Source organism: Physeter macrocephalus, chromosome 4 (assembly GCF_002837175.3).
Source record: "Physeter macrocephalus isolate SW-GA chromosome 4, ASM283717v5, whole genome shotgun sequence".
Lineage (NCBI taxonomy): Eukaryota > Metazoa > Chordata > Mammalia > Artiodactyla > Physeteridae > Physeter > Physeter macrocephalus.
The window spans coordinates 74,275,377-74,303,129 of NC_041217.1; the positions used below are offsets into that span (position 1 = coordinate 74,275,377).

The 27,753-nt window shown below is 38.7% G+C and overlaps 1 protein-coding gene across 2 annotated transcripts in view; it reads left to right on the forward strand.

Annotated features, from left to right (window-relative positions):
* THEM4 (thioesterase superfamily member 4) overlaps positions 1 to 20,031 on the forward strand; it is a 44,999-nt gene extending 24,968 nt beyond the window's left edge. The window contains exons 3-6 of one of the 2 annotated variants that reach the window (XR_003679497.2): positions 2,838 to 2,994; positions 3,591 to 3,701; positions 15,601 to 15,815; positions 15,912 to 16,026. Coding sequence is in view for 1 of the 2 variants with exons in the window: in XM_024116246.3 (XP_023972014.1) it covers positions 2,838 to 2,994; positions 3,591 to 3,701; positions 15,912 to 16,039; positions 19,414 to 19,454 (437 nt within the window). In the remaining variant the exon portion in view is untranslated. Of the gene's footprint in view, positions 1 to 2,837; positions 2,995 to 3,590; positions 3,702 to 15,600; positions 15,816 to 15,911; positions 16,040 to 19,413 lie in introns of those variants that run through there. The other variant, XM_024116246.3, reaches the window with a different exon arrangement.
* The last annotated feature ends 7,722 nt before the right edge of the window (positions 20,032 to 27,753 follow it).

A 27,753-nucleotide genomic window follows, 5' to 3' on the forward strand; every position in this document is an offset into this window, starting at 1 on the left:
AAGAGTAGCCCCTGCTCACCGCAGCTAGAGAAAGCCCATGCAGCAATGAAGACCCAACACAGCCAAAGAAATGAATGCAACAAAAATAAAACTACCTTAACCAAGAAAAATGGTAGAGTTCATAAGTTTCTTTATAGAACCACCAATATAGAGAGAAATAAGAATTAACTCTGTTTTACGAATGAAGGGGAAAATTAGTAGTTTGTGTTACTAATTCCATTCTAACTATTTATCATATCACAAAATTAATTGAATGTCCTTAACCCAGTGCAATCTAGCTTCTACTCTAATAGCTCTACTGAAATTTCTTCACTTAAGCCACTAGCGACCTAATTGCCATATTTTGTGGGCATTTTTCAGCCCTTACTGTGCTGGACCTAACTGTTAATCTCATTCTCCTTAAAATGTTTTGTCTCTTGGCTTTGAAAACCTCTAACCAATTTTCCCTTTCTCCTTCTACCCACTCCTTAAATGTCAGTAATTTCCAGGGTTCAGTTCCCACATGTTTCTGCTCATCCCTTCATCCAACCTAACTATCGTCTCTTGTCGGAAACTTGACCCTCTCACAAGAGGGAGGAGTTTGAGGTCCTCCTTGCTACCCATACTTGCTTTCAAATTATTATTTCCCCTGCTTCTTAGAAAACCCCCATTCCTTTTGAGGTTTATACCATCTCACTTTTTCTGACTTTATCACCCTCAACTTTCCCTTCTTGTAGCTGTCATCTACCAACCTCTCCCTATATGTTGAGTATTTCAGCACCTGGTTAACTGTTTTCCTCTCTACCCAACTCTATTCACCATTTTCAGCAACCCACCATCCACACCATGGATGGTTTATTTACCTTCTCATCACCTATGACCTTTCTTTTGCACAGCCCCAGCAATGCACTCCTGAGGACATCTTGAGCCTTATCTTCAGAAAGTGCACAACCTCCAAATCCACACATTTAGACATCCTTTTTCTAACCACAACCTTTTTCCTTCCAGCTTACTTGTTCAAAGCCCCCACAGAAAAAATTCTTTGGCCTCATTAAGACCGTCAGTTCATTGAGTCCTCTACTTTCTCATTGTCCCCATAGCCCTCTTTTATCTGAACTTCTATAGCGTACATATCTAGGAAAACCCCAGCCCTGGATGAATCTAAACATCTGCCATCTCTTATTTGCACAGGCCCTCACGTAGCTGAACATAGCTGGAGAAAATCACCCCACCAAGCAGAAAAGTTTGGTGATTGTGATTTTATAGTATTTCAGTGATCTTCTCACTCATCTTTCTTATCCCCCTCCTTTCGTCCAGCTAGCAGAGTGATTCAAAATTCAAATCTGATCATGTTACTCCTCTGCTACCTTCAGTGTTATCCCATGTCTTAAAAGATCAGTTCCTCTCAGATTTTAACATGAATATGAAGCACCTGGTAATCTTGTTAAAATGTAGGTTCAGCTTCAGTAGGTCAGGGGTAGAGCCCAATATTCTGCATTTCTAACAGACTTCCCCACCATCTTTATTTTTCCCATTTTTATGAGGTAACCTCAAGGTTTAGTAATCTAAAACAGAAATTTTGAACTCCTAACTAAAAAATTAGAAGGGTTTGATGCCTATCTTATCTTGAAGTCCCAGAGTGTTAGAGTTGGAACAGATCTTAGAGGTCATTTAGGTTTTATCTCCTCACTGTATGGATAAAGTATGGAGAAGGGAGCAAGTTCTAGGCCAAACCTAAGTCATGAAAAATTTCCCAACTTCCAGGACAAGGTTCTTTTCTACTGTACCATGAGACTGATTCTCAATTTTAAGTTTCTTTGTCTGACCCTCCAAATCATTCAGTTTCTCAACCACTGCTAGAGTGCATATAGTGCGTGCCTATCTGCCAGTTGTTGACCACACAAAGTCCAAGAGACAGGGTGCCTGCGCCCAGATGCTCAAGACCTAAATAATATGCTCCCTTGTCCTCCCCACTTCTCCCAGATCTTCTCATCTCATATCCTTTTCCAAGTTTGTAAATGTAAATTTGGTATCAATAAAAGAATCAGCGTTATACATGGCAAATCATGATGAGCTGTGAAAGAAAGCTAAGAGCTTGGGGAATTAAATCTTAAAATGGGTATGAAAGGACAAACATGCCCTTCCCTCAGCAGTAGCTTTCAGTCTTTATTTTGAAGTTACCTACATTTTGACTCACAACCCAGAACACACAACTTGTGCACAGTTGTATAATTGAAAAAAACATATCTAAATGAGCACACTAGTACTTATCCAGGATACATGTGAAGCGTTCAGTTTCTTTTTAAAGACTGCCTACAACCCGCTAATTTGATTTCATGAACCCTAATGGTTCTAACCCTGAGTTGGAGACTCAGGAGTCATAATCACATTGAATATTGGGCTGACCTGCCTCTGTTTCTGATTCAGTATGATAACTATCTTCTGCTCAGGCTAAACTCATGTCTGCAAGGAAAACCTCTCTGCTGTACATTACTCACTTTCTTTAAATCTCATTTAAATCACACTTATTCTAAGAAGGATTTCTGTCTATACCTTACTATTTTATTCCATATACCCTTTGTATTTATGTACTATATTTCCTGATTGCCATGTGTTAGTACTTTGTTTTGATTTCATTTATTTTTACTATGTTCCCAGTTAGACTAATTCCACTGGAGCAAAGATCCTGTATTCTGTTTCTTTGGGACCCTCCCAGCCCCTTCAGTTTTGCACCTGGTTGGCATTTTAATCAATCATCCATTGACCTGTGATTCTTGCAGGGTACAGATATTTGTCTCTGTCATGGTATTTTTCTCATACCTGTTTCTCATGTGCCTATCCACTTCATTTACTTACAGACTCAAAGCTTGTGAAGGAACAACTGTCACAGGCCCAACTCTTCACTAGAGGCTATGAGGATGGCCTGGGCTTTGAATATGTGATGTTCTATAATGATGATGAGAAAAGGACAGTTTGCTTGTTTCAAGGAGGTCCTTATCTGCAAGGGGTACCTGGGTAAGAATGATAGCCTAGAAATGTGGATCTAAGAGGTTGTTATCTTATAGTATCACCCTGTATCCATGGACTACAATGAAGACATTAAAGTGGTAATATAGATTTATATTTATTGACATGGATAGATGTTTACTGTAAATTATTAAATGACAAAAGTATAGGACATAGGGCAAAAGAGTATAATTTTAGAGAGTATCATTAACATGTTAATATTGGTTTGTCACTAGATAGCCTTATAATTTTTTATTTCTTTTTCTTTTTCTTCTGTTTATCTGCATTTCCTAAATTTTTAAACAATGATGTGTATAGTTAGTTTAATAAAAACATAATATAAATTTTCTAAATTGGATTTTAGCTTTTTGCTTGCTTGTGACCTGGTTATCATTAGGTTCTGGCTTTGTTACAAATACTACAAGTGTTATGCTATGAACAAAATGAAGGCGAGAACATGGATATAATTTGACATTCAGTACATTAAACATGAATTAAGTGGAACTTTCAGAAGTACATTATATGGGAGGTTTGGATAATTTTTCTTTCTTAAGGGGCTGTTTTCAGAACTTGTGAACACATTTCTCTTTTCCTCTTGTAACTAGATTCCTTCATGGAGGTGCCATTGCAACAATGATTGATGCTACTGTTGGTGTGTGTGCAGCTATACCTGGGGGAATTGTCATGACTGCCAATCTCAACATCAATTTTAAAAGGTAAAGTCATGGGTATTCTTTACTTCTTAGGTGTCATAAGTCAGGTTCCCCAGCAGCAGACCCTGAGAAAAGGATTTCTATGCAAGAAAGGAAGTACTAGGGCTTCCCTGGTGGCGCAGTGGTTGAGAGTCTGCCTGCCGATGCAGGGGACACGGGTTCGTGCCCCGGTCCGGGAGGATCCCATATGCCGCGGAGCGGCTGGGCCCGTGAGCCATGGCCGCTGAGCCTGCGCGTCCGGAGCCTGCGCTCCGCGGCGGGAGAGGCCACAACAGTGAGAGGCCCTTGTACTGCCAAAAAAAAAAAAAAAAAAAGAAAGGAAGTACTCCTAGAGGAAACTAGTTAGGGTGTAGGAGAAGAAGGACAAGGAAGGGGAAGAAGCCACCTAAGGTTAGGCTCTCAGTCCTGCAAAGGGTAGCTTCAGCCTGATCATGTAAGGAACTCTGGAGTGAAATGTGTGCCTCAGTATTTTCCCTACCTCAGGCAAGGGAGCTGGAGTCCTCATATTCTCTCACACGTTCGTCATAGGATAAGGGCTATCCTGGGGACTATAAATTCCCAGGTACTTCTTGCTCACTGTGTTTGAGCAAAGCAGGCTCTAAGAAAAATATCCAAAAAACAAAGGTGAAAAAAGGACTGAAGGGGATCTGAGTGAAGCACCAACATCCACTACATAACAAAACATAAGTTTTACATAACTTCACACAAAGAAGTAAAAGGGCAGCAAGAAAAGTTTGGTATCCATCAAAAACAAAGCTCAGCATGAGCTTATTTAATTCTTCAATTATGCAGCTATATCTCTACAGTCAAATAGTATGGATACTGGCATAGGCACAGAGAAAGAGAGCAATAGGGCAGAACAGACTTTAAGAACAGAGTTCAATAGAGATCTCCAAATGAGGTTCTGTGGGTTATTACTTCACACAGTAGGAAGCATGTAGGAACATCTCCATTTTATACCCCAGAGAGTTGTATGGCTTATGTGGCAGTCATCAGGGAGCCATGCTTCATAGATTATGGGTTTACTTATTGAATACTTTAAGTAATACTTAGCCAGGCATATCCTACTTAGGGCATTCTATAGAAAAGGACTCTTCCCCCTAGCAAATATCATTAGTTTATTTCAGGGGTCATCACAGCTTTGTCTATAAATGTTTTATGCTTTGCAGGCCATACAGTTTCTGGCACAACTAGTCAACTCTGCCACTGTAGCACAAAAGCAGGCATAGACAATATATAAATAAATGGGTATAGCTGTGTTCCAATAAATACAAAACAGGCAGCTTGCCAGTGAAACATAGTTTGCCAACTCCTCGTCTATTTACCTTCAGGCCCAGTGAGAAAAAAATTAGACAGGGTCACTTGCCTCCTTTTTTTTCCCAGGAGTGTTTCTCTCTGCTCCCCCCCCCACCCACACACACACACAGTGAATAAATTGGAGGCCAGCTGCTTTAACTTCCCCCTCCGCAGCTGCCAATATTAGTAACTTCAAAATAAAAATGACTTAAGATAGAAATTTATCATGTGAAAGAAATCTAGTATGGCAGCTCCCTGGTTCCCAGAGATGCAGGCTCTTTGTAGCTCATCTTTTTACAGTCCAGAGTGGCAGCAAGAGCCATCATCGCATGTCCTACACAGCAGGATTGAGGAAGGGGGGAAGAGCTGTCTTCTCTCTTTCAAAGAGACTTCCTGGAAGTACTACACAACACACCCATTTAATCTCATTAGCATTAAGGGAGATTGGGAAGGGGGTCCCTTAACTGCTATCACTATCACCTCAAGTAAATTCATTGTCAGCAACTAACACAACCACAGACATATTAATAAATCCATGCTTATAAATAATACAACATAAATTATTTTAAATACTGAAGCATTAATTAAAAACATAATCAGATTTAACTAATTCAGTAAAGAAAATAACAAGCCTAGTATGGTAGTTTTTTCTAAGCAAAATTATCTCAGTGATTACAAAACTTATTATTTCACCTACACTTAGCCTATTAAATTTTTTTCATTCTGGGTTTGATTAATTTCTTTAGGCTGTCAATACCTATATTTTCCTGAGGTTAGAATAACTCATTATTATAAACTCCCCAGGCTTATGGTAATTGTGTCAGACTGTAAAGAAACCAACTCATATCAGCCAAATTTGTAGGTTCTAATCTGTCAACCTGGTGATTCTTGATGTGACAGGATTTTGCCTTTGAAGATGATTGGAACATGAGCCTGAATTCATGAGGCTGAGCTCCTCTTGGAGTTGAGGATTCCTTGCTGTGTCAGGGGGACTTTCCAAATCTACACCTGTCCTTACAACCTAGTACTTCCCCTTATTTAGTATCTAAGTCTACTTGTCTTAGTCATATTTATTCTGCCTTGGTTTACTGATTACCTACAATTAAATGCATCTCATTTAATTGGCAGAGGTAACGTCTCTCAGGAGATAGGACAAGTGTCTATGCAGTTTTCTTTCAGGGATGTTCAACTGGGCGAGACATTCACCTTCTTTCTAGCTGGTTCTTTTCTGTAATCAGTCCTTTCTGTTAGGGGAATAATTCTTGCATTTTGTTAAGGGAATAATTCTTGCATTTTCCAGAGTTGTTTGGCTTCCTCACAGTTCTCTGCCTATTGGTGTGGAGGAGGGGATTATTGGGGGTTCTTATGGCGATTATGCAGGATTTTGAACCCCCAAATGGCATACATCCATGGATGTAAATCCACTGAATGTGTATAAATATTCTTTTCACCTATCAGCTTACCTGCACCTCACACACTTTGGGGGAACACAAGAGGTAACAGCCCTGATGCAGATGCTAAGGGCTATACCAGTCTTTGCCTTGTTCATGCAGACTCTCAAGCCTTTTTGACTAACATATGAAAGACTCCTTGATGAACATAGGTATCCTCTACATACCTCTACCCACACTTTACAGCTAAGAAAACTATTGGTTTGCTTATGCCATGGTGTGTGTGAGCATAATTCTTTGAATAACAGCCTCCTCAAACCTTACCTGTACACACCCCTTACTCTGTGTCTACCATTTCCTACTTGTACAGAGTAAAATACATACAAGACAGATACATACTTCATAGAAGAAACACTTACTTGTCAACACTCTTCTCTATGTGTAAACTGCTTAAAAAATTAAACTTATCCTATCGTAGTCGTCCTTGAATTATAGCTATGGTTTTATACTCCTTGAGCTAGCTTTTCCTTTTTTTGAGAATCATTAGGAACTTTCTATAATGTAGTTAGCTATAATTATCACCCTCTTTTCTATGCTTATGTTACATTTGGCCAATAGAAGTCTCTTTAGACTGACTCCTTGTGCTATCTGACTCCTTGTGCTAGCTTTTAAGTACTCTTGTCTCCTGAGAGACAGTATAATCACTAGTTAAGAGGACAGACATTGGAACAGGTTCAAATGCCCATTTTGCCAGTTATTAGCTGTGTGACCTTCAACAAGTTACTTAACCTCTCTGTGCTTCAATGTCCTCATCTTTAAAAAGAGGATAATAATACCTACCGCATAGGGTCATTGTGAGCAATAAATGAATTAACCCATGCAAAGCATCTAGGACAGTATCTGGCCCCATAACAAGTACTCAGTAAGTGTTAGCTGCTTGTTATTTTTATCATTAACATTGTTGTTATTATCATTACTTTTACTTCTAACAACAATAAGGTACATCTGTGCCAAGACATAGAATAGCTAGTCTACAAAGGTCCCTGATTCCTTTTAATGGAGAATAGTGCTAAAGACCAGAAAAATATTAGATTGTTCCACATGTATTCTCATGGTGGGCAGGATGACCTTGCTGCTAGGCCATTACAGTATCAGAGCTGGAAAGTTATTAATGTTTAATAAGGTCATGAGTTCACTCTGATACTTTAGATTTAACATCTTTCATGCCTTATATTTTTAAAATATTTTTTAAATTTCTAGCTGTAGTTAAAAAAAAGGCATAACATAAAATTTACTATCTTAACCTTTTTAAAATGTACAGTTCAGTAGTATTAAGTATATTTACACTGTTGTGAAACAGATCTCCAGAAATTTTTCATCTTACAAAACTGTAACTCTATACCCATTAAACAATAACTTCCCATATCCCCCTTCCCTCAGCCCCTGACAACCATAATTCTACTTTCTGTTTCTGTGAATCTGACTACTGTTGTTACATCATGTAAGTGGAATCATACAGTATTTGTCTTTTTATGACTGGCTTATTTCACTTAGCATAATGTCTTCAAGATTCATCCATGTTATAGCATATAACAGGATATCCTTCCTTTGTAAGGCTGAATAATATTCCATTGTATGTATATACCACATTTTGTTTATTCTTTCATCCGTTGATGGGTGTTTGGGTTGCTACCACCTCTTGGCTATTGTGAATAATGCTATAATGAACATGGATGTGCAAATATATCTATGAGGTCTTGCTTTCAGTTCTTTTGGATGTATGCTCAGAAGTGGGATTGCTAGATTACATGGTAATCCTATTTTTAATTTTTTGAGGAACGACTATACTGTTTTCCATAGCTGCTGCACCACATTACAGTCCCACCAGCAATGCATAAGGGTTCCAATTTCTCCACATCTTCACCAACACTTGTTATTTGGGTTTTGTTTTGTTTTTAAATAGTAGCCATCCTAATGGATGTGAGGTGATAGCTCACTGTGGTTTGATTTGCATTTTTTGAATGATTAGTGACATTGAGCATCTTTTCATATGCTTGTTGGCCATTTGTATATCATCTTTGGAGAAATGTCTACTCAAGTCCTTCACTTGAAGGAGCATTTTTTAAATCAGGTTTTTGTTGAGTTTTTTGTTGTTGAATTGTAGGAATTCTTTATATATTCTGGATATTAACCCCTTATCAGATATATGATTTGCAACCCATTTTTTAGGTTGCTTTTTTACTCTGTTGATTGTGTCCTTTGATGCACAGAAGTTTTTAAGTTTGATGTAGTCCCATTTGTCTATTTTTTTATTTTGTTGTCTGTACCTTTGGTGTCATATCCAAGAAATCATTGCCAAACTCAATGTCATGAAGCTTTTCCCCAGTGGAGGTCTTCAGTCCATTTCACATTATTTTTTGTATATGGTTTAAGGTAAGGGTCCAACATCATTCTTCTACATGTGGATATCCAGTTTTCCCAGCACCACTTTTGAAGAGACTGTTCTTTCCCCATTGAGTGGTCTTGGTCACTTGTAGAAAATCGTTTGACCATATATGAGAGGGTTTATTTCTAGGCTGTCTGTTCTATTCCATTAATCTATATGTCTGTCTTTATGCCAGTACCACACTGTCTTGATTATTGTAGTTTTGTAATATGTTTTGAAATCAAGATGTGTGGGACTTCCAACTTTTTTCTTCTTTTTCAAGATTGCTTTGGCTATTCAGGGTCCCTTGAGATTCAAGTGAACTTTAGGATGGATTTTTCTATTTCTACAAAAAAATGCGATTGGGATTTTGATAGGGATTGCACTTAATCTGTAGATCGCTTTGGGTAGTATTGACATCTTAAAAATATTGAGTCTTCTAATCAATGAACATGGGATGTCTTTCCATTTATTTGTGTGTTTAATTTCTTTTAGCAGTGTTTTATAGTTTTCAGTGTACAAGTCTTTTGCCTCCTTGGTTAAGTTTATTCCTAAGTATTTTATTCCTATTGATGCTATTTTTAATGAAACTGTTTTCTCAATTTCTTTTTTAGATTATTCATGGTTAGTGTATAAAAATGCAACTGATTTTTGTGTGTTGATTTTATAACCTGCAACATTGCTGAATTTATTCATTAGTTCTAACAGTTTTTTTGTGGAATCTTTGGGGTTTTCTACAGAAAAGACCATTTCATCTGTGAACAGAGATAAGTTACCTCTTCCTTTCTGATTCGTATGCCTTTTATTTCATTTTCTTGCCTAACTACTCTGGCTAGGACTTCCAGTACTTTGTTGAATAGAAATGGCAAGAGTAGGAGTCCGTGTCTTGTTCCTGATCTTAGAGGAAAAGTTTCAGTCTCTCAACCATTGTGTATGATGTCAACTGTAGGCTTTTCATATATGGCCTTTATGATGTTGAGGTAGTTTTCTCATATTCCTAGTTGTGCCTTAGATTTTTAACCCCTCACCCAGACTGTTATTGTACCTCTTTCTCTTATATAACCCTGTCTCATCAACCACCTCTCTGTATCACTTGAGTGAAGCAAATTAAAGTTAGAATAAATTTGTCAAAATCTACCCAAAAGCAAAATGTGATTTTGATAGCAGTTATGTTGACTTTAAAGAATTTTTTAAAATAAATTTATCTATTTATTTTTGGTTGCATTGGGTCTTTGTTGCTGTGAACAGGCTTTCTCTAGTTGCAGCGAGCGGGGGCTACTGTTTGTTGCAGCGTGCGGGCTTCTCATTGCAGTGGCTTCTCTTGTTGCGGAGCACAGGCTCTAGGCACGCAGGCTTCAGTAGTTGTGGCACGTGGGCTCAGTAGTTGTGGCTCGCGGGCTCTAGAGCGCAGGCTAAGTTGTTGTGGCACACAGGCTTCGTTGCCCCACAGCATGTGAGATCTTTCCACCACTAGGGCTCGAACCTGTGTCCCCTGCATTGGGAGGTGGATTCTTAACCACTGTGCCACCAGGGAAGTCCCAACTTTGAAGATTAATTTGGGAGAAATTGTCATCCTTGCATGTAGTCAATATTTTATATTATTTATGACTAAAAATTAGATTCTAGAAATGGCTTTCTTAACATGATAAATAATATATTTTAAATTATGTTTTTAATATTTTTCCTTGTTTCACAATTTTTAAAATATTTTTCTATGTTCAAATAAAGGTGAAGAATGCAGTACAACCTCCCTTCTCAACAAAAAAGGGGGTTCATTTGAAAACAAGCTCAGCAGAGTATTTCGATTACAATTTACCTCAACTTGTGTTTGTGTATTGAGCACATGCTACTTGCCAGATCCTATCCCTAGTCCTTGTCTCATCCAACAAACTATTCACATAAATCAGTTACTTAGCTATTCATTTGTTACCCACAATTGGAAAACTTACTGAAAATAAGTTTTACCTGAAGTCACATAGATAGAGAGAATATAGCCGGGATTAGAGCTCATGTCTTCTGACTCTGAGTCTGGTTCTCTTCACTACAATGCACAACCTCCATTCTCTTCTATTAATTGATGATTAAAGACCAGAATAAAACATTAGATTATTAGATTGTATAAGTAGTCTAGAACTTTATCAGACCCTATATTTTTGTGTAGGGTTGTTAGATTCATAATAATAATAGTAATAATAATAAAAACATGTTTAATCTAATCAATCTTTGGCCCTCCAGGATGCTAGAGACAACCACTGGGATTAAAATTTAATTGAAGATAATTTTACAGTGTCAATCATCAGGTGTCTTAATTTACCTTCCTTCTTCTAAGAAGCAAAACTGCTTCTTTAATCATCTCAAATACTTTCCAGCCCCCTGATCCAAATGTCACACTTGATTTATTTCCTTGTGCTTAGCACATTAAAATAAGTAGACAAAGAAGCTAATGATTAGTGGTGGCTAGCCAGCTGAAAGGATCAATATCTCAACATTTCTGTAACCCATTCATGGCATATTGGTTGGGAAGGTCTGGATTAGACTTCTTCATGCAACAGGGCAGACAAGAAATTCTGAAGGACATTCCTTGTTCAGAACAACTAGATCCTGTGCCAAATGTGTAAGGAAATAAACCACCATAAGTGAGAACCAGCAGAAATGATAAATAATGGACTTGGACCCTCAGGGGCTTAAGATATCATGGTAATTAGATACACAGTATAAAAGAACTATGTATGAGATGTTTAAAGAAATAAAAGATGAAATCACAAAGAGAGAAAGCAACAAGAAACTATAAAAATTAACAGATTTGCCACAGAACCTAAAACTTTTAGAAATGAAAATGTAATTGTTTAAAAACAGAAACACCTCAGTAGATAGGTTAAAGGGCTATTTAAACACAGCTGAAAGTGAACAGAAATATAGAGCTGAAGAAATTAACCTGAATTCAGCACAGAAAGAAAAAGAGGTGAAAAACAAGAGAGGTTAAGCTAAGAGGACAAATAAAAAGTCCTAATGTGCTATAGTTGGAGTCCTAGAGGAAGACAGTAGAATGAATGGAAGAGATCTAGTATTTGAAGAGATTATGGGTAAGCATATTCTAGAACTAAAGAAAGTCATGAGCCATAGATACAGAAAGTATAACATATAACAAGCAAGATAAATAAAAATAAATCTGTATCTTGAGATATTATAGAGAAATTACAGATACTAAAGGCAAAGAGATCTTAAAAGTAGTCAGAGATAAAAGACAGGGTACCCATAACAGAGTAGTCTTTTTTTTATTATTATTTTTTATTTTTTATTTTTGGCTGTTTTGGGTCTTCATTTCTGTGCATGGGCTTTTTCCAGTTGCAGCGAGTGGGGGCCACTCTTCATCACGGTGTGCGGGCCTCTCACTGTTGCGGCCTCTCCCGTTGCGGAGCACAGGCTCCAGACACACAGGCTCAGTAGCTGTGGCTCACTGGCCTAGCCGCTCCGCGGCATGTGGGATCTTCCCGGACCGGGGCACGAACCCGTGTCCCCTGCACTGGCAGGCGGACTCTTAACCACTGCGCCACTAGGGAAGCCCAACAGAGTAGTCTTGTCTCTTAGAAGCAGTATACTTATTATCAGCAGCAGTGGAAGTGAGAAGATAATAAAATATCTTCAGGGTGCTAAAAGAAACATGTACCTTAGAATCATGCTCTCAGCAAAACTAAAGTTCAAAAATAAGCAAAATAAACACATTTTTATTTAAACAAAAATGGGAAAAGTTTACAAACAGCAGAACAATACCTAGGGAACTTCTAAGGGATATACTTCAGAAAGAAGGAAAGTAATGCCACTAGGCAGGAGGATGAAAGAAAGAATAAGCAACTACATCAGTAAATATGTTGATAACATAAATCTCAACAAAGTCTATATGTAAATAGTAATAATGGCTATATTCTGGGGATTTTAAAAAGGACAGCTAAAATACTGGACAAAAATAGTATGTAGTTTGGGGAGGAGGTGAACGTCCGGATGCCTGTGCATCCAGAGCCTGTGCTCCGCAATGGGAGAGGCCACAACGGTGAGAGGCCCGCGTACTGAAAAAAAAAAAAAAAATGCCAGGCAAAAGCTAGTCAAAAGAAAGTGGAATATCAGGAAAAAATAATAAATTATCAAAAAAGTAATATTGGGGAGAGAGACGACTACTTCATAGTAATGAGATTCGATTCAGCAGCACATAGTAACATTTCTAATCCAGTATGTACATAATAAAAATAACTTCAAGGTATATAAACAAAATTAGTAGATTCATAGGAAGAAATTAATCCATTTTCATAGTGGGAGATTCCAGCACACTCAATTATTGATCAAGCAGACCAAAAAAAAAAAAAAAAGGAGAATTAGAAAAAAAAATTTAAACACCACAAGATAACAAGTATGATTTATTGGATATATGTAGAACCCTATATTTAGTAATTAGAGAAAAATACATTTTCTTCTCAAGCATTCATGGAACATTTGCAAAAACTGGTTATAGATTGGTCCATAGATCAAATCTCAATATATTGTAAAGAATCAAAATTTTACAGGCCAGGTTCTCTCCACATTAAACTAGGAGTAAAAAATAAGAACTTTAAAAAAAAATTGTAGTAAATTAGTTGGGGTAGCACTAGGTACTATTACAAACCCTACATTTTACCTACTTAAATCAATAGACTTTTTTTGTTTACATATAGTCTTGTGTGTCAAAGTTAGTAAAGGACTCACCCCTGAAATGATTCAAAGACCTGGGCTCCTTCCTGGGTGTGGCTTCTCTATCCTCTTAGGGCTTTAATGTCTTTTTTATTCAACTATTCAGGCTTTCTAATCCTTTTTCGTCAATTTCGATAATTTTTTTTTGCATACTTTTCCATTTCATCTAAGTTTTGAAATTTATTGGCATGAAGTTATTCACAGTGTTCTCAATTTTTCTTATCTCAGTTAAGTATGTAGTTATGTCCTTTTTGGTCCCAATAGTATTTATTTATGCTCACTCTCATTTTTCTTGATCTATTTTGCCAGAGATTATTAGCCTTTTCAAAGAGCCACCATTTAGCTTTTTAAGCCTCTCTGTTATATAGGTATGTTTTCTCTTTTATTTTTAAAATTTGTTTATCTCTATTATCTTGTTTTTTGCCTTTAACACAAGTCTAAGTCAGTTGTCTAACAAAACTGGATAAGTGAAATGATCTGAAGCCTGCTTTCTATGCCAATCAGACTTACCTGTGCCTAAATATTAGTTGCATTTAGAAAATTATACTCTATAAACAGTTATTATATTATTTTGTATTTCTCCTTTCTCTGTCTCTTATTAATCAAGGAATTTTTCATTGTAAGGGATAGATCTCTTTTTTTTTAATGTATCGGTGGTAGCGGTAATGTTTTTAATATTTATTTTATTTTTGGCTGCATCGGGTCTTAGTTGAGGCACGTGGGATCTTTGTTACGGCATGCGGGATCTTTCGTTGCAGCATGTGGGCTCTCTAGTTGAGGCGCACGGGCTCGGTAGTTGTGGCACGCAGACTTAGTTGCCCTGCAGCATGTGGGATCTTAGTTCCCCAACCAGGGATCGAACCTGTGTCCCCTGCGTTGGAAGGCAGATTCTTAACCAGTGGACCACCAGGGAAGTCCCAGAGATAGATCTCTTAATTCACAATAGCTTAAGGAGAAAAGGAACATATTGGCTTACATGGTTGAGAAGACAGTTATGGCTGGGTGCAGGTATTCAATGATGCCATTAGGAATCTGTGCCTGTGTCTCAGCCACACTTTTCCTTTAGGTCTTCTTCATCCTCGGGTAGCCTTTCCCAATGTAGTGCCACAGCTACCAGGCAGGCTTGTATCTTGCAAGCCTAGCAACTCCAGCAGAAAAAAGAACCCAGCCCCAAGGGCTCCAGCACAAGCTCCAGGATTGACAGTTTCATCCCATGCCCACCTGCACAACCAGTCACTGGGGGGGCGGGGGGGGCAGGGGGCATGGGGGGTAAGAATCAGCTGTCAACTCTAGTTAAACTACATGGGCTGAAAATTGAGGTGGTTCCCCAAAGAAAGGGGAATGTAGGTGTGTGAATGAGAGAGTGTGGTGAGGGGTAGGACAGATGGATAAATGAAAGACGCAATGTTAGTAGGAAAGGGAGATGCTGAGCAGGCAAGAACACCTAATGTCCCCTGGGTCTTAGTAAATCCTGGATTGGCAAAGCTCAGTTGTTCCATGGAGAAGTTCAGGAAAATCTACTGGGAGCAAAAGCTGGACAGAGTGGTAATCAGAGTGTTAATTTCCTTTCCACATGGAGTAGTTCCTTCACCCACATGATGGTACTATAGGAACATAAAACACATCTCCCTACTCTGCATTATGTTTCTACCAACTAAAATTATACCTTTAAAGAGGTACCTTTTTCATTATAGTACTGTATCTCTAAGATTCCCAGAGGTGACTGTAACCACTAGATACATATAGCTATATAAATTTAAATATGAATTAATAGAAATTAAATAAATGTAAAGATTCAGTTTCTCATTCACAATAACCACATTTTGAGTGCTCAGTAGCCATCTGTGGCTACCATATTGGACAGCTCAGCTGTGGAACATTTCTGTCATCACAAAGTTCTGTTGGACAGCACTGAATTAGCACATTAAGCTGTTACCAGGAGTTTGTTATTTGGTGTCTTTCTAGTGACAGTTACTCTAAAGGGGATTGGGTGAGAAATTTCAATTATGACAGAGAAAATGAGAGAAGCTGACTGGGACCATCCCATGGTCCTGTTTTCATTTCTTTAAAGGATTTCAGCTCCCTTCAGATGGGACAGCCTCTGCCATCGCAGAGCTGGAATCATCTGGTGATTTCTTTGAACCTAACCCACAACAGCAGTCTCTGGACCGGGTGCCCAGGAGCCGCCTGAGAGCAATGGTGCTTGGGAGGAAGGGGGTGTGAGCAACTGGTGGTGTCAGCCCCTTTTAGGAGCATTTTATCTAAAACAGCATCCACTGATACCAGGTATCATAAATTTCCACCCCTGTCATGCACTTGATCATCTCTCAATGCTACATAAATCTGATAAAAGCTGGATTTTTTCTTTTTTTTTTTCTGCAGACCTATCCCCCTCTGTTCTGTTGTTGTGATAAATAGCCAACTTGATAAAATTGAGGGGAGGAAATTGTTTCTTTCTTGTGATGTTCGAAGTGGTGTCGATGAGAAGATCCTGTACTCAGAGGCAACAAGTAAGAAGCTGCCACTTTCTATTTTAGGTTTGGTTTAATTTATTTTGGGTTTTTTTGTTTTGGGGGGTTTTCATTTTGTTTTGGTTTGGTTTTATAACCCATACATGCCAAGAAATTCTTAATTCCCTGCATGCAAAGAACAAGTTAAAGGTATTCTTACTCATTGCTGGTAGAGAGCTGGTATATCTCTCAAAATTATAGTCATGTACCTTTTGACCCATTTTCAGGATTTTATCCCATAGGTATACTAACATGTGTGCAACATTAGAATGTGTAAGGTTGCTCTAGGGTTCCAGTAATTGTGCTACTCATGCAATGTTATTTGGACTAGCAAAAGATTGGCAAAACATAAATATCTATCAATAGGAGACTAGGTAAAGAGACTACAGTTCATCCATAAACTATATTGTGTGTGCCATAAAAAATATTGTGGAATATTGTGGTGCCATAAATAAGAATAAGGAAACTCTTTTTGTATGATATGGAGCTATGTATCATTACTATATGTTGAATGAAAAACACAAGCTACAGGACAGTGAATGTGTTTATGTTATCATCAGTGTAGCAGAAATAGAGAGGTTCTTCCCATTCTCTTGCCTTTTTCTTTTCCTTCTATTTCACCCCTTCCTTCCTTCCTAAATATTTCTAAAGCTATTAGGTAGAGTCGGGCATGGTAGGCTGGGGGATAAGGGGGAAGCCACAGGGAGGGGTGGCTACAGCAGCCCTTAGCTGTCTGGGAGCCTGAGTGGAGTGGAGGGTGTCTGCACAGGGGAGTGGCCCAGCACAGGATGTCAGAGCCCAACTATGGGAAGGAAGGAGTCCCCATGGGGAGCAGCGTGGGTGTCAGAGCCCACAGGGAGAGGGTGGCGTCTGCACAGGCTGTCAGCCGTGACGGGAGCCAGGTTTCTCGCATCAGAGGAGTTCCAGATATGGAAAAAGAGTTAACAAGAATGAGCCCTGTTGTGTTAGATTGGAGTTGGAGATACTGGACATGGATATTTTCTCACTCTTTTGCTCTTGCAAATACTGTTGTAATGAGTAACTTTGTATATTGTCAGCTGTCACAGGGCCTTTGCAAGTGAGGGGTCCTGGAAGCCTCACCTTCAGTAGCTTCAGACTTAGACAAGTTAATTTAGATATCCAATGCTTTTTGTTTTGTTTTGTTTTATTTATTTATTTATTTATTTAATCTGGCTGCTCCAGGTCTTAGTTGCAGCACGCGGGATCTAGTTCCCTGACCGGGGATCGAACCCCGCCCCCTGCTTTGGGAGCATGGAGTCTTAACCACTGGACCACCAGGGAAGTCCCTTTTTGTTGTTTTTATTTTTTATTTTAATGGACCTCAGATGCACATGTTTGGGTTACTCAGAATCCTTGATTTAGGATACACAGCCATTATTGGTACGTGAATGGTCATCTTTTACTTACTCATTCACTAATATATTTATTTTTCTAATTTAATAATAAAAATCCTGAAACCTACAATCAAACAAGAACCAGAATCTTAATAATATTATATCCCTACCTAATTACTTTTCCCCACCTCATCCTCCTATTTTTCCTTCAGAGGTAACTCTGATCTAGAATTTTGTGATTTTCATTCCTTTATACCTTTTTGGGGTTTTTTTTAAGTTTGATTAAGAATATATTTTTGCCTAAGTAATATATTGTTTAGTTGTTTGTTTTTGAACTTTGTAGAAAAGAGATTGTGCTATATGTGCTTTTCTGGGACTTGATTTTTTTTTTTCTACCCAGCTTCATGTTACTGAAGTTCACCCATGTTGTTGGCTATGAAGTTTGCTCATTTACTGCAGTATAATATTCCATTGTGTGACTATACCACAATGGATTTATCTCTTCCTCTAATGGTGGGCCTCTGACTATTATGAATGGCGCTACTATGAACATTCTTATTCATGTCTCCTGCTGGTGTATATGGGCAAGAGCTTGGCATATACTTAGGACTGGAATTTCTGGGTTGGAGGGTATAAGAGTGTTCAGCCTTACAGGGAAATGCCAGATTGTTTTCTAAAGCTGTACTGAATTACATTCCCACCAGCAATTTATGACATTCTGTTGATCCCTATCTTTTCTAGCAATTGGTAAAGTCAAATTTCTTGATTTTTTGCCAATCAAATGGTTATAAAATGGTATTTCAGTGTGATCTAAAGTTGCATTTCCCAGATTACCTATGGAGCTGAGCATCTCTTCATATATTTATTGACCATATTTGTTTCCTAGTCTATGAAATTCCTGTTTTCTCAGCCTCTTTTATTGGTTTTTTTCCTCCTTTTTTTTTACTGATTTATAGGAATTCTTTATCTATTTTTTATAAAACGAATCTTTTTGTTGGCTATATAAGTTGCACATATCTCCTTCTAGTATATAAGTTGTCTTTTATTTGCTTCAAGTTATCTTTTTTATGAACAGAAGTTTTTAATGTAAGTGTAGTCACATTTATTAATTTTTTTCCTTTATGGTTAATGCTTCTTGTATCTTGTTTAAGAAATTCATTTTTCCCTTAAGTGTCAGCTGTTTGCAGGAATGATAGATAAAAGAAGCAGGAGGAAGATCATGAATAATTTGAATCCACAGTCAGTTTAAAAATCCTATTCCAGGCTGTGGTTTATACTTTCTGTCTCACTAAACCTTTCAGTATCATAAAGGTAATGGATGGCTCAGTTGTAATTTTACTTCCTTTCACTTCCTTGACTATCACTAATGGAAGTGGTGTGAACCATGAAATGACCAAGTGGCAGAGGACCTGGTTACCCAGGAGAGCTAATACAGTGTTGTGAGAATCAAAAGTTGATTCTTTTTTTTTTAAAAATAAATTTTCTTAAGGTTCTTTTCTTTTTTAAATTCTATTATTTTTATTTTATTTGTTTTTGGCTGTGTCGGGCCTTGGTTGGGGCACACAGGATCTTCATTGCAGCTTGCGGGATCCTCCACTGTGGTGCGCAGGCTCCTCATTGTGGAGCGGTGCTTCTCTCTAGTTGTGTCACACAGGCTCCAGAGCACGTGGGCTGTGTAGTTGTTACTGTACGTGGGCTCTCTCCTTGTGGCCTGCGTGCTCAATAGTTGCAGCACGTGGGCTTAGTTGCCCTGCGGCATGTGGGATCTTAGTTCCCCAACCAGGGATCAAACCCACATCCCCTGCATTGGAAGGTGGATTCTTAACCACTGGACCACCAGGGAAGTCCCCAAAAGTTGATTCTTAATTTGGCTGAAAAATGAGAGTGGGCAGATATCCTGAAGGTACCAATATGAATCAAAGTGCTTTCGTGTGTGTATATATGTATTTCTACTTAGAGAAATCCCATTAGATTGAAGTCAGTTGACTTATAATCATCTTCTGTTATTTTGTTGTTTAGGCTTATTTATAAAGCTGGATCCTGAAAAAAGTTTGACATAAAAGAGCTTCTGGTGAATTCCATACCAATCTGCATAAGGCTGTCCCTCCTCCAGAAAAAGCAGTTGTCTTCAGTCCTGTTCTACTCACCCACTGTTGCATCCCCCATGGAGTGAAGCCTGCTAACATGGACCTTCCTAAACAAGTCTTTTGAATACAATTCCAGGAGCTTCTTTTCCACCTTCCAAACTTTTTTACACAGAGACACTCCCTGTGAGAGTATCAGCAGTTCTTTCTGTCTCCTTAGGATGTGTCTGGTTCTCCTAAAATTTGAATGGGCTCCTTAAGTTTGCATAGGTGTGATGTCTGATCCATTGCATTCTGGAGAAAAAAATCATACTGAAACTTTTACCACAAACTTGGAAATGCCAGAAAACCAAAGGAAGGAATAAATATGTGGGTGCACAAATATGTGTGTATGTGTGTGTGTTGTGTGTGTGTGCATTATAAATTACAAAACCAGCTTTGTTGTATCTAAACAAATCTTCTTGGCTGCAGTAGGAAACACAACTAGTTCCTATAGGATTGGATACCTCACATCTGTTGTCTTGGATTCTAGGGATTAAACTACTGTGCCATTGTAACATAGGCTGTGTTATTGTATCTTACCAATAGCATAGTATTGGTAATATCATCACTGGAAGGAGCCTGGATATAGTATTTGTAATAGCATCACTGGAAGGAGCCTGTATTCATTTCCTAAGTGTTTTAATCCATTTGGACTTCTGTAACAAAATACCACAGACCAGGTAGCTTATAAAAAACAGAAATTTATTGCTCACAGTTAAAATGGAAAGTCCAGGATCAAGATGCCAACATGGTCACCTTCTGGTGAAGGCCCACTTACTGGTTCATATCTGGTACTTTCTCACCGTGTCCTCATTTGGTGAAAGGAGCTAGAGATCTCTCTGGATCCTTTTTTATAAGGACACTAATCCCATTCATGAGGGCTCCACCTTAAGCACTTCCCCAAAGCCCCACCTACTAATACCATCACACTGGGCATTAGGATTTCAACATATGAATTGGGCTGGGGGGGTGGGGCAGGGTCTATATGTAGATAATCCCAAAGAATCTACAAAAAAACTAAAGCTAATAAACGAATTCAGCAAAGTTGCAGCATACAAGACTTGATAAAAATTTTAAACTTCTGTGCATCAAAGGACATTATCAAGAAAGTAGAAAGGCAACCTATAGAATGGGAGAAAATATTTGCAAATCATATATCTGATAAGGGTTTAGTATCCAGAATATGTAAAAAATTCTTAAAGCTCAACCCAAAAAAAGCCCACAATTTAAAAATGAGCAAAGGACTTGATTAGACATTTCTCCAAAGAAGGTATACAAATTGCCAACAAGCACATGAAAAGATGTTCAACATCATTGGTCATTAAGGAAATGCATATCAAAACCACACTTCGTATTCACTGAGATGACTATAATTTTTTAATAGAAAATAACAAGTGTCAACGAGACTACGAAGAAATGGGAACCCTCCTACTTTGTTGGTCAGAATATAAAATGGTGCAGCTGCTATGGAAGACAGTTTGGTGGTTCCTCAAAAGGTTAAACATCATAGAATTACTATATGGCCCAGGAATTCTACTCCTAGGTATATGTCCAAGAAAAATGGAAACTTATGTCCACACAGAAACTTGTACACAAAAGTTTATAGCAGCATTATTCATAGTAACCAAAAGGTGGAAACAACCCAAGTGGAAAATAACAAGTGTTGGCATAACCCTCAGACAATGCTAATGGGAATATAAAATGGTGTGACCACTATGGAAAACAGTTTGGCAGTTCCTCGAAAAGCTAAATATAAAATTACCATACAACCCAGCCATTCCAAAGGTATTGAAAAGAGGGACTCAAACAGGTACTTATATGCCAGTGTTCATTGCAGTATTATTCACGATGGCCAAAAGGTAGAAGCAATCCAAGTGTCCTGTCCATCAGCAGATGAATGGGTAAGCAAGATCCATAAAATAGAATATTAGCCATTAAAAGGAAGGAAATTCTGACACATGCTACAACATGGATGAACCTTGAAAACATGCTAAGCAAAATATGCCAGACACAAGAGGACAAATATTGTATGATTCTACTGGTGTGAAGTCTCTTGAGTAGGCAAATTCATAGAGACAGAAAATAGAATAGAGGTTAAAAGGGGGCTGGGGAGAGGGAGGAATAGGGAGTTATTGTTTAATAGGTACAGAATTTTTCGGGATGATGAAAAAGTTTTGGAAATAGAGGTGATAGTTACACAATATTGTGGATGTAATTAATGCCACTGAGTTGTACACTTGAAAGTGGTTAAACTGGCTAGTTATATTTTTTTAGCACAACTTTTAAAATTTAATGTAATATACAGAAAGCGTTGAATTATATACTTTAACGTGTGAATTGTATGTTAAATAAATTTTATCTCAACAAAACTGTTAAAAAAGGTAATACTAAAAATGCAAGTACAGGGACTTCCCTGGTGGCACAGGGGTTAAGACTCTGTGCTCCCAATGCAGGGGGCCTGGATTCGATCCCTGGTCAGGGAACTAGATCCCACACGCATACCTCAACTAAGAGTTTGCATGCCGCAACTAGGGAGCCAGCCTGCCACAACTAAGACCTGGTGCAACCAAATAAATAATTTTTTTTTAAGTAATTTTAAAAAAATGCAAGTACATGTTTCCCCCATTATCCCAAAGTACAATGTTCCTATGAAACCTTTCATAAACTGATATAGTGTAAAGCAAAGAAGCAATTACCTAAGGACACATCTTGCTAATAAATTGAGATAAAGCACAGATGCTCACAGACACAGTTCAAAGCTGTGGCTGCTTGTTGCTGGGATGCTGAGTGTAGTTCCCTGGGAAGGAGTTGGCAGTGCCACTCTCGCTGCTGCTCAGGGTACCCACTGCATCTAAAAGACTTGCTGTAGGGACTTCCCTGGCCGGTCCCGTGGTTAAGACTATGTGCTTCCAATGCAAGGGGGCGTGGGTTCAATCCCTGGCCGGGGAGCTAAGATCCCATATGTCGCGCAGCATGGCAGCCAAGAAAATTAAAAAAAAAAAAAAAACATAAAAGGCTGGCTGTAAAATGCTGAATGCTACTTTTGCTTTTCAACTTTTTTCATAAAAGCGAAAATCCTCTTCAGGTATCTTTCAGTTAGTGAAAACAGGTACTAATATAGGTCTTTTGTAAAATCAAATTTGAGTAAAGCAAACTTTTGAAGAGCAAACACAAGAAAACAGCAGAGCTGTCACTTACATTCCAGGAGTCCTTTGTCAGTCACATTACAAGGATAAAACTGACTGACGTATTCTGTTTCATTGATCTCATTTAAAATACTATTATAATAAGGTGTTTCTAGTAAAAGCAAAAATATGATTTGTATTGATACTAAATAAAACTAAAATTATTTTAATTGTTTAAAAATTAAGTGGGCTGGAAAATGTATCAATTTTGTGTTTGTGATGTGTTTATTTTGCAGATCTTGTTTAATTTATTGCTCAGAGGAAATTAAAATTGCCCAAGCAAGAGACTTCCAAGTTTTCTTCGAAGAAGAAACTTTTCTTCTACTCCTTCTCGGCCAGGTTCTTCCTAGGCTACAGCCATTCTCAATAGCAGAGCTTTTTCAAATGCATTCCACTTATCTTTAACTCTCAAAAACCTTTCAGTACTATGACCTGAATCTTACCAAATTGCCTAGTTATCTGACAAAGTAATAAGAAATCAGAAAGTTTTCCCACTGATGTCTTAACCTCAAAATCTTAATAAAACTACTTAAACACTTTCCCTGAAGGAAGGGAATTATGGAATAGGAACAAACTGGTCTTTTTTTTTTTTTTTTAACATCTTTATACAACTCTAGTCAATTCTGTTATTTAAACGGCAGAAGTCAGCAAACTTTATCTTAAAGAACTAGATGATAAATATTTAAGCTCGTAGGTCATACAGTCTGCCACAACTGTGACACTGTAGCACAAAAGCAGTCACAGATAATAAGCACTAGTCCTCCTTATCCATGAAGGATACATTCCAAGACCCCCAGTAGATGCCTAAAACCTCGGATAGTACTAAACCCTATATATAATATGTTTCTTCCTCTGCATACATACCTATGATAAAGTTTAATTTATAAATTAGGCACAGTAAGAGAACAACAGTAACTAATAATAAATAGAACAATTATAACAATATATTGTAATAAAGTTATGTGAATGTGATATCTCTCTCTCTCAAAATATCTTATTGTATAAATTTAATGCCTTTTCCATCTTAACCAAGCACTTACCAATCACTGTGGCCATAACTTTTGCAGTTTGAGGTGCAACAGCAAACTAGCATGAATTTCTTTTTCCTTCTTCACAATTTCACGGATAGAAGATTCATTCTTACCGCAGATCTTAGCAACCTCAGCATACAGTTTTTTTTCTTTCCTTATTAAGTTGAGAACTTTCACCTTTTCACTTAAAAGAGGGACTATCCCTTTGGCAATTCTCTTGGGCATATCTGAATTGCCAACATCACTACTCTTGTGCTTTGGGGCCATTCCTAAATAAAATAAGGGTTACAGGAACACAAGCATTGCGATACTATGGCAGTGAATCTGTTAGGGAAACGTCTAAGTATCTAACAGGTAGGATACGCCAGACAAAAGGATGATTCACCTCTGGGGCTGGAGCGGACTTAAGCTGTGATAGTTCACTCACCTCCTTTTATGCCCTCAGCTTTTTGCTTCCAGTGCAAGGCAATCTAGCCAAGTACAAAAGGTGGGGGAGAAGGAAGAGAGTCAGAAGCTAAGGGCTTTCAACTTCCAGGTGGCAGTGATTTACATTGGCTTTAAAGAATCTTTACAAGCACATGTACAATAGATTTTAATGCAAGGCTTTTGCCCTCCTCAGCTGATGGTGTCCTGAGTTGCCACAGGGGAGAAGCAATGTTCAAGATTACACGCAGAGGCTGCCTGTGAAGAGGTTGTATTCATGAGTGAACAAAGGTGAATTGGCCCATAAGTCTCCTCCAGAGTGGTTCAAGGCTACTGCAGTACAAGTATTGTAAAAAGAAAAAAAAGTAGTAGCTATTTCTTAAAATTACAATTTTCCAGGCATTGTGTAAACACATTATTTATCTCACCCCCTTTCCTTCTTAGATGCTACTGATGGCCTTATTTTACAGGTGAGCAAACTGTGTGAGGTTAAGTAAATTTCCCAAAATCACACCGCCACCCTATGAAATAGATACTCTGATTATTCCCATTTTACAGATGAGGAAGCTGAAGCAAACCTGGGATTTGCATCTGGGTCCTCCTGACTCCAGACCAGATCCCCAAGCTTCCAACACTGGGATTTATTGTCCCCTGTGATTACTGACTTGGGCACTGAAGTGTGTAAAAGTGTGATGGAGTAAGTGCTAGGCCCTGGTGAGAGATCCTGGAGAAGGCAGAGGTGGAAGAGACATTTCTTTTATGTCTGAAGTCCAGAGTTTTCAAATTTGAATTTTGAAAACTTTATACTTTATAAAGAATGATACCCCAATCAAGAAATTGATTAAAATTTAATAATAGGGCAAAATTTGATAGTAGATATCATTAGTTTCCATTTAGGATCAGGGAAAAAACAACCTCTAAAATAATAACAATAATAAGTAAGTAAAAGTGTAGAGGACTGGGGACAGACGTTATAGAGTTGTAGCTAACTGTCTCTAAATGCACATTAGCTGACTCAGGAATACAAATGAAGTAAATTTTCTAAGGAGAAGCACTCGGCCAGCTGTCGATTCCCTCTGAAGTAACTTATTGTTCTGAAAAAAAAAAAAAAATCCTGCACAGGTAAGGATAAATGTGATAAAAGGAAAAGTACTGAAATTAAGACCCAGGAATAATATCTACCTCACCCATATCTAAAATGTGGGGGAAAAATGCCTCCATAAAGTCACCCACGTCCTCAGCCATTTGTGACATGCCCCACAAACTTTCCCACATTTCTGAAGAACTCTGGAGTTACAACCTCTGAACTGAAGTGCTTCTAAATGAGCCTCAGTAGAGAGAGAGCTACTTTTACTCCTCCTTTCTTTTACTTTGTCTCCATTTCATCCCTTCTCTCCCAAAACCAGTCTTCATACTGGGGACATGCCTCCTCAGCCACCCTTCCCCATCATGACTCACCTCTTTGTTTACTTCTATTCATCTCTGGGGCAAAAACTTCTGGACTACTGCTAAGATACAGCCATGGACGTCAGTTGTTTTTTGTCTGTCCATCATCCCCTTCCTCCTTGTCTTCTGGTAAAAGAACTATGCTGACTTGGCAGATGGCCCTTCCAGGTTTCATTTGATTCTATGGGGGAGGGGACCAATCACACCCCTGGCACTGGGACAGGCACTGGACCAGCCTTAGTCAGTCACAGCTCCTCATCCCCTTGCTCACAGACATTGGTCCAAGGAGGGGGCACATAACCTAAGTAATTAGATAGAGTCTTTCCCTGAGATTTTATATGTGGATGACAGGTGGGAAGTGGATTAAAATATACTTTGGAAATACAATCAGTGAAGCTGGTTAACCTCAATGAATTTGAGTTTCCTCGTCTATAAGATGAGGGGATTAGACCAAAGGCTCTTTAGAGGCACCTCCAGACTCAGACAGTCTGAGGGTTCTCTGAACTTCACCTAGGAAGAAGTCAGTCTGTCTGGTCCAGCCACGCCCTTTCAGGGAGAGGGTACCTGAAAAAATTGTGCATCCAGGGAAATTTTGCTTCCATAAACTCAGACTCAATGTTGTTCTCCTTCTCCTTATCAAAACCTACTTTCAGGATCCCACTTAATCTAAGTAAAATAACTAACTGCTTACAGTTAGTAAGCTCTTTGAAGTGCCACTCCAGCGTCTTCGCTGGAATCTTCACATTTTAAAGGAGAAGCAAAGTGTTAAACCATGATGAGCAATGTGTGGGGCAATAACTCTCAATATCACAATATGTAAACGGGTGAGTGTATGTGCATATGTGAACATGTGTGATATTTATGTGAGTCAGTGTGTGAGTGAGCATGCACGTATGCAAATGTGGATACTTAATGCCATGTGTATGCATGCACGTGCATTTGTGTCTCTATGTGCATGTGAGTGTGCTCATAGTTGTGTTTTTGTGAGGCTGCGTGTGTACACCTGTGTGTATTGTATATACAATACATGCATACAAGTATTGTATATACATGCATACGAGTATGCATGCATGTGTGTAAATGTATATATGTGTGCACATAAACCCACGTGTGTGTTGTGTACGTGAGTATATACACGCATGTCCACATCCGTGTATGAGTGTGAGCGTGCATGTGAATGTTAGTGCGTGTGGGCATGCATAGTATGTTTGTGAGTGTGTGCGCATGCCTCTGTGTGTGTGTGCCTGTGCAGGCACTAAAAGAGCCAGGTAACTCTGGAACTGTAGTTGCTGAAGGTGGGGGCGGGGAGTAAAGCACTGGGGTCCACAGGGTCCAGGAGCCAGGCCAGCTCAGCCTAGTAGAGGGCAATGGGGAGGGAGAAAGGCTTTCTCTGCACCAAGGAACTCTACACCAGAGTTGTAACAACATTGTTCTTTGCTGACGGGGCCACCAAGGAACAGTGGTCATGCCGTGTGTCAAGTGCCTGGTGCCCAGCTCTGGATAGGAGAGGAGGCCACATATCCCAAGCTGCCCCGCCTTGCTTTAGGCCAGGAACCACAGCAACAGGAAGGAAGAGACCTCCCAATAGGTCCTTTTCTCTGTCTTAATAGACAGACTCTAGGGCAGAGCCCCAGAGCCAGATGCTCCTGGACAACCTGGCTTCAAGGATGGAATCCATGGTCAGGCCAGTTTAACATGAAACTTGATCTTTTCACAGCACTCAAAGAATGGAATGCCAGTGTTTCCCCTCAGTCCCCCGGAAGTATGAAGATAGAGCCCTACCAGCCCCCAGGGAAGTAAGAACCAGTTTTTTTTGGATGCTAATCATTCTGGCTGGTTTTGTTTTTTTTTTTTTAACACTTTTATTGGAGTATAATTGGTTTACAATGGTGTGTTAGTTTCTGCTTTATAACAAAGTGAATCAGTTATACATATACATATATCCCCATATCTCTTCCCTCTTGCGTCACCCTCCCTCCCACCCTCCCTATCCCACCCCTCTAGGTGGTCACAAAGCACCGAGCTGATCTCCCTGTGCTATGCGGCTGCTTCCCACTAGCTATCTATTTTACATTTGGTAGTGTATATATGTCCATGCCACTCTCTCACTTCGTCACAGCCCTTTTTTTTTTTTCTTAGATTCCATAT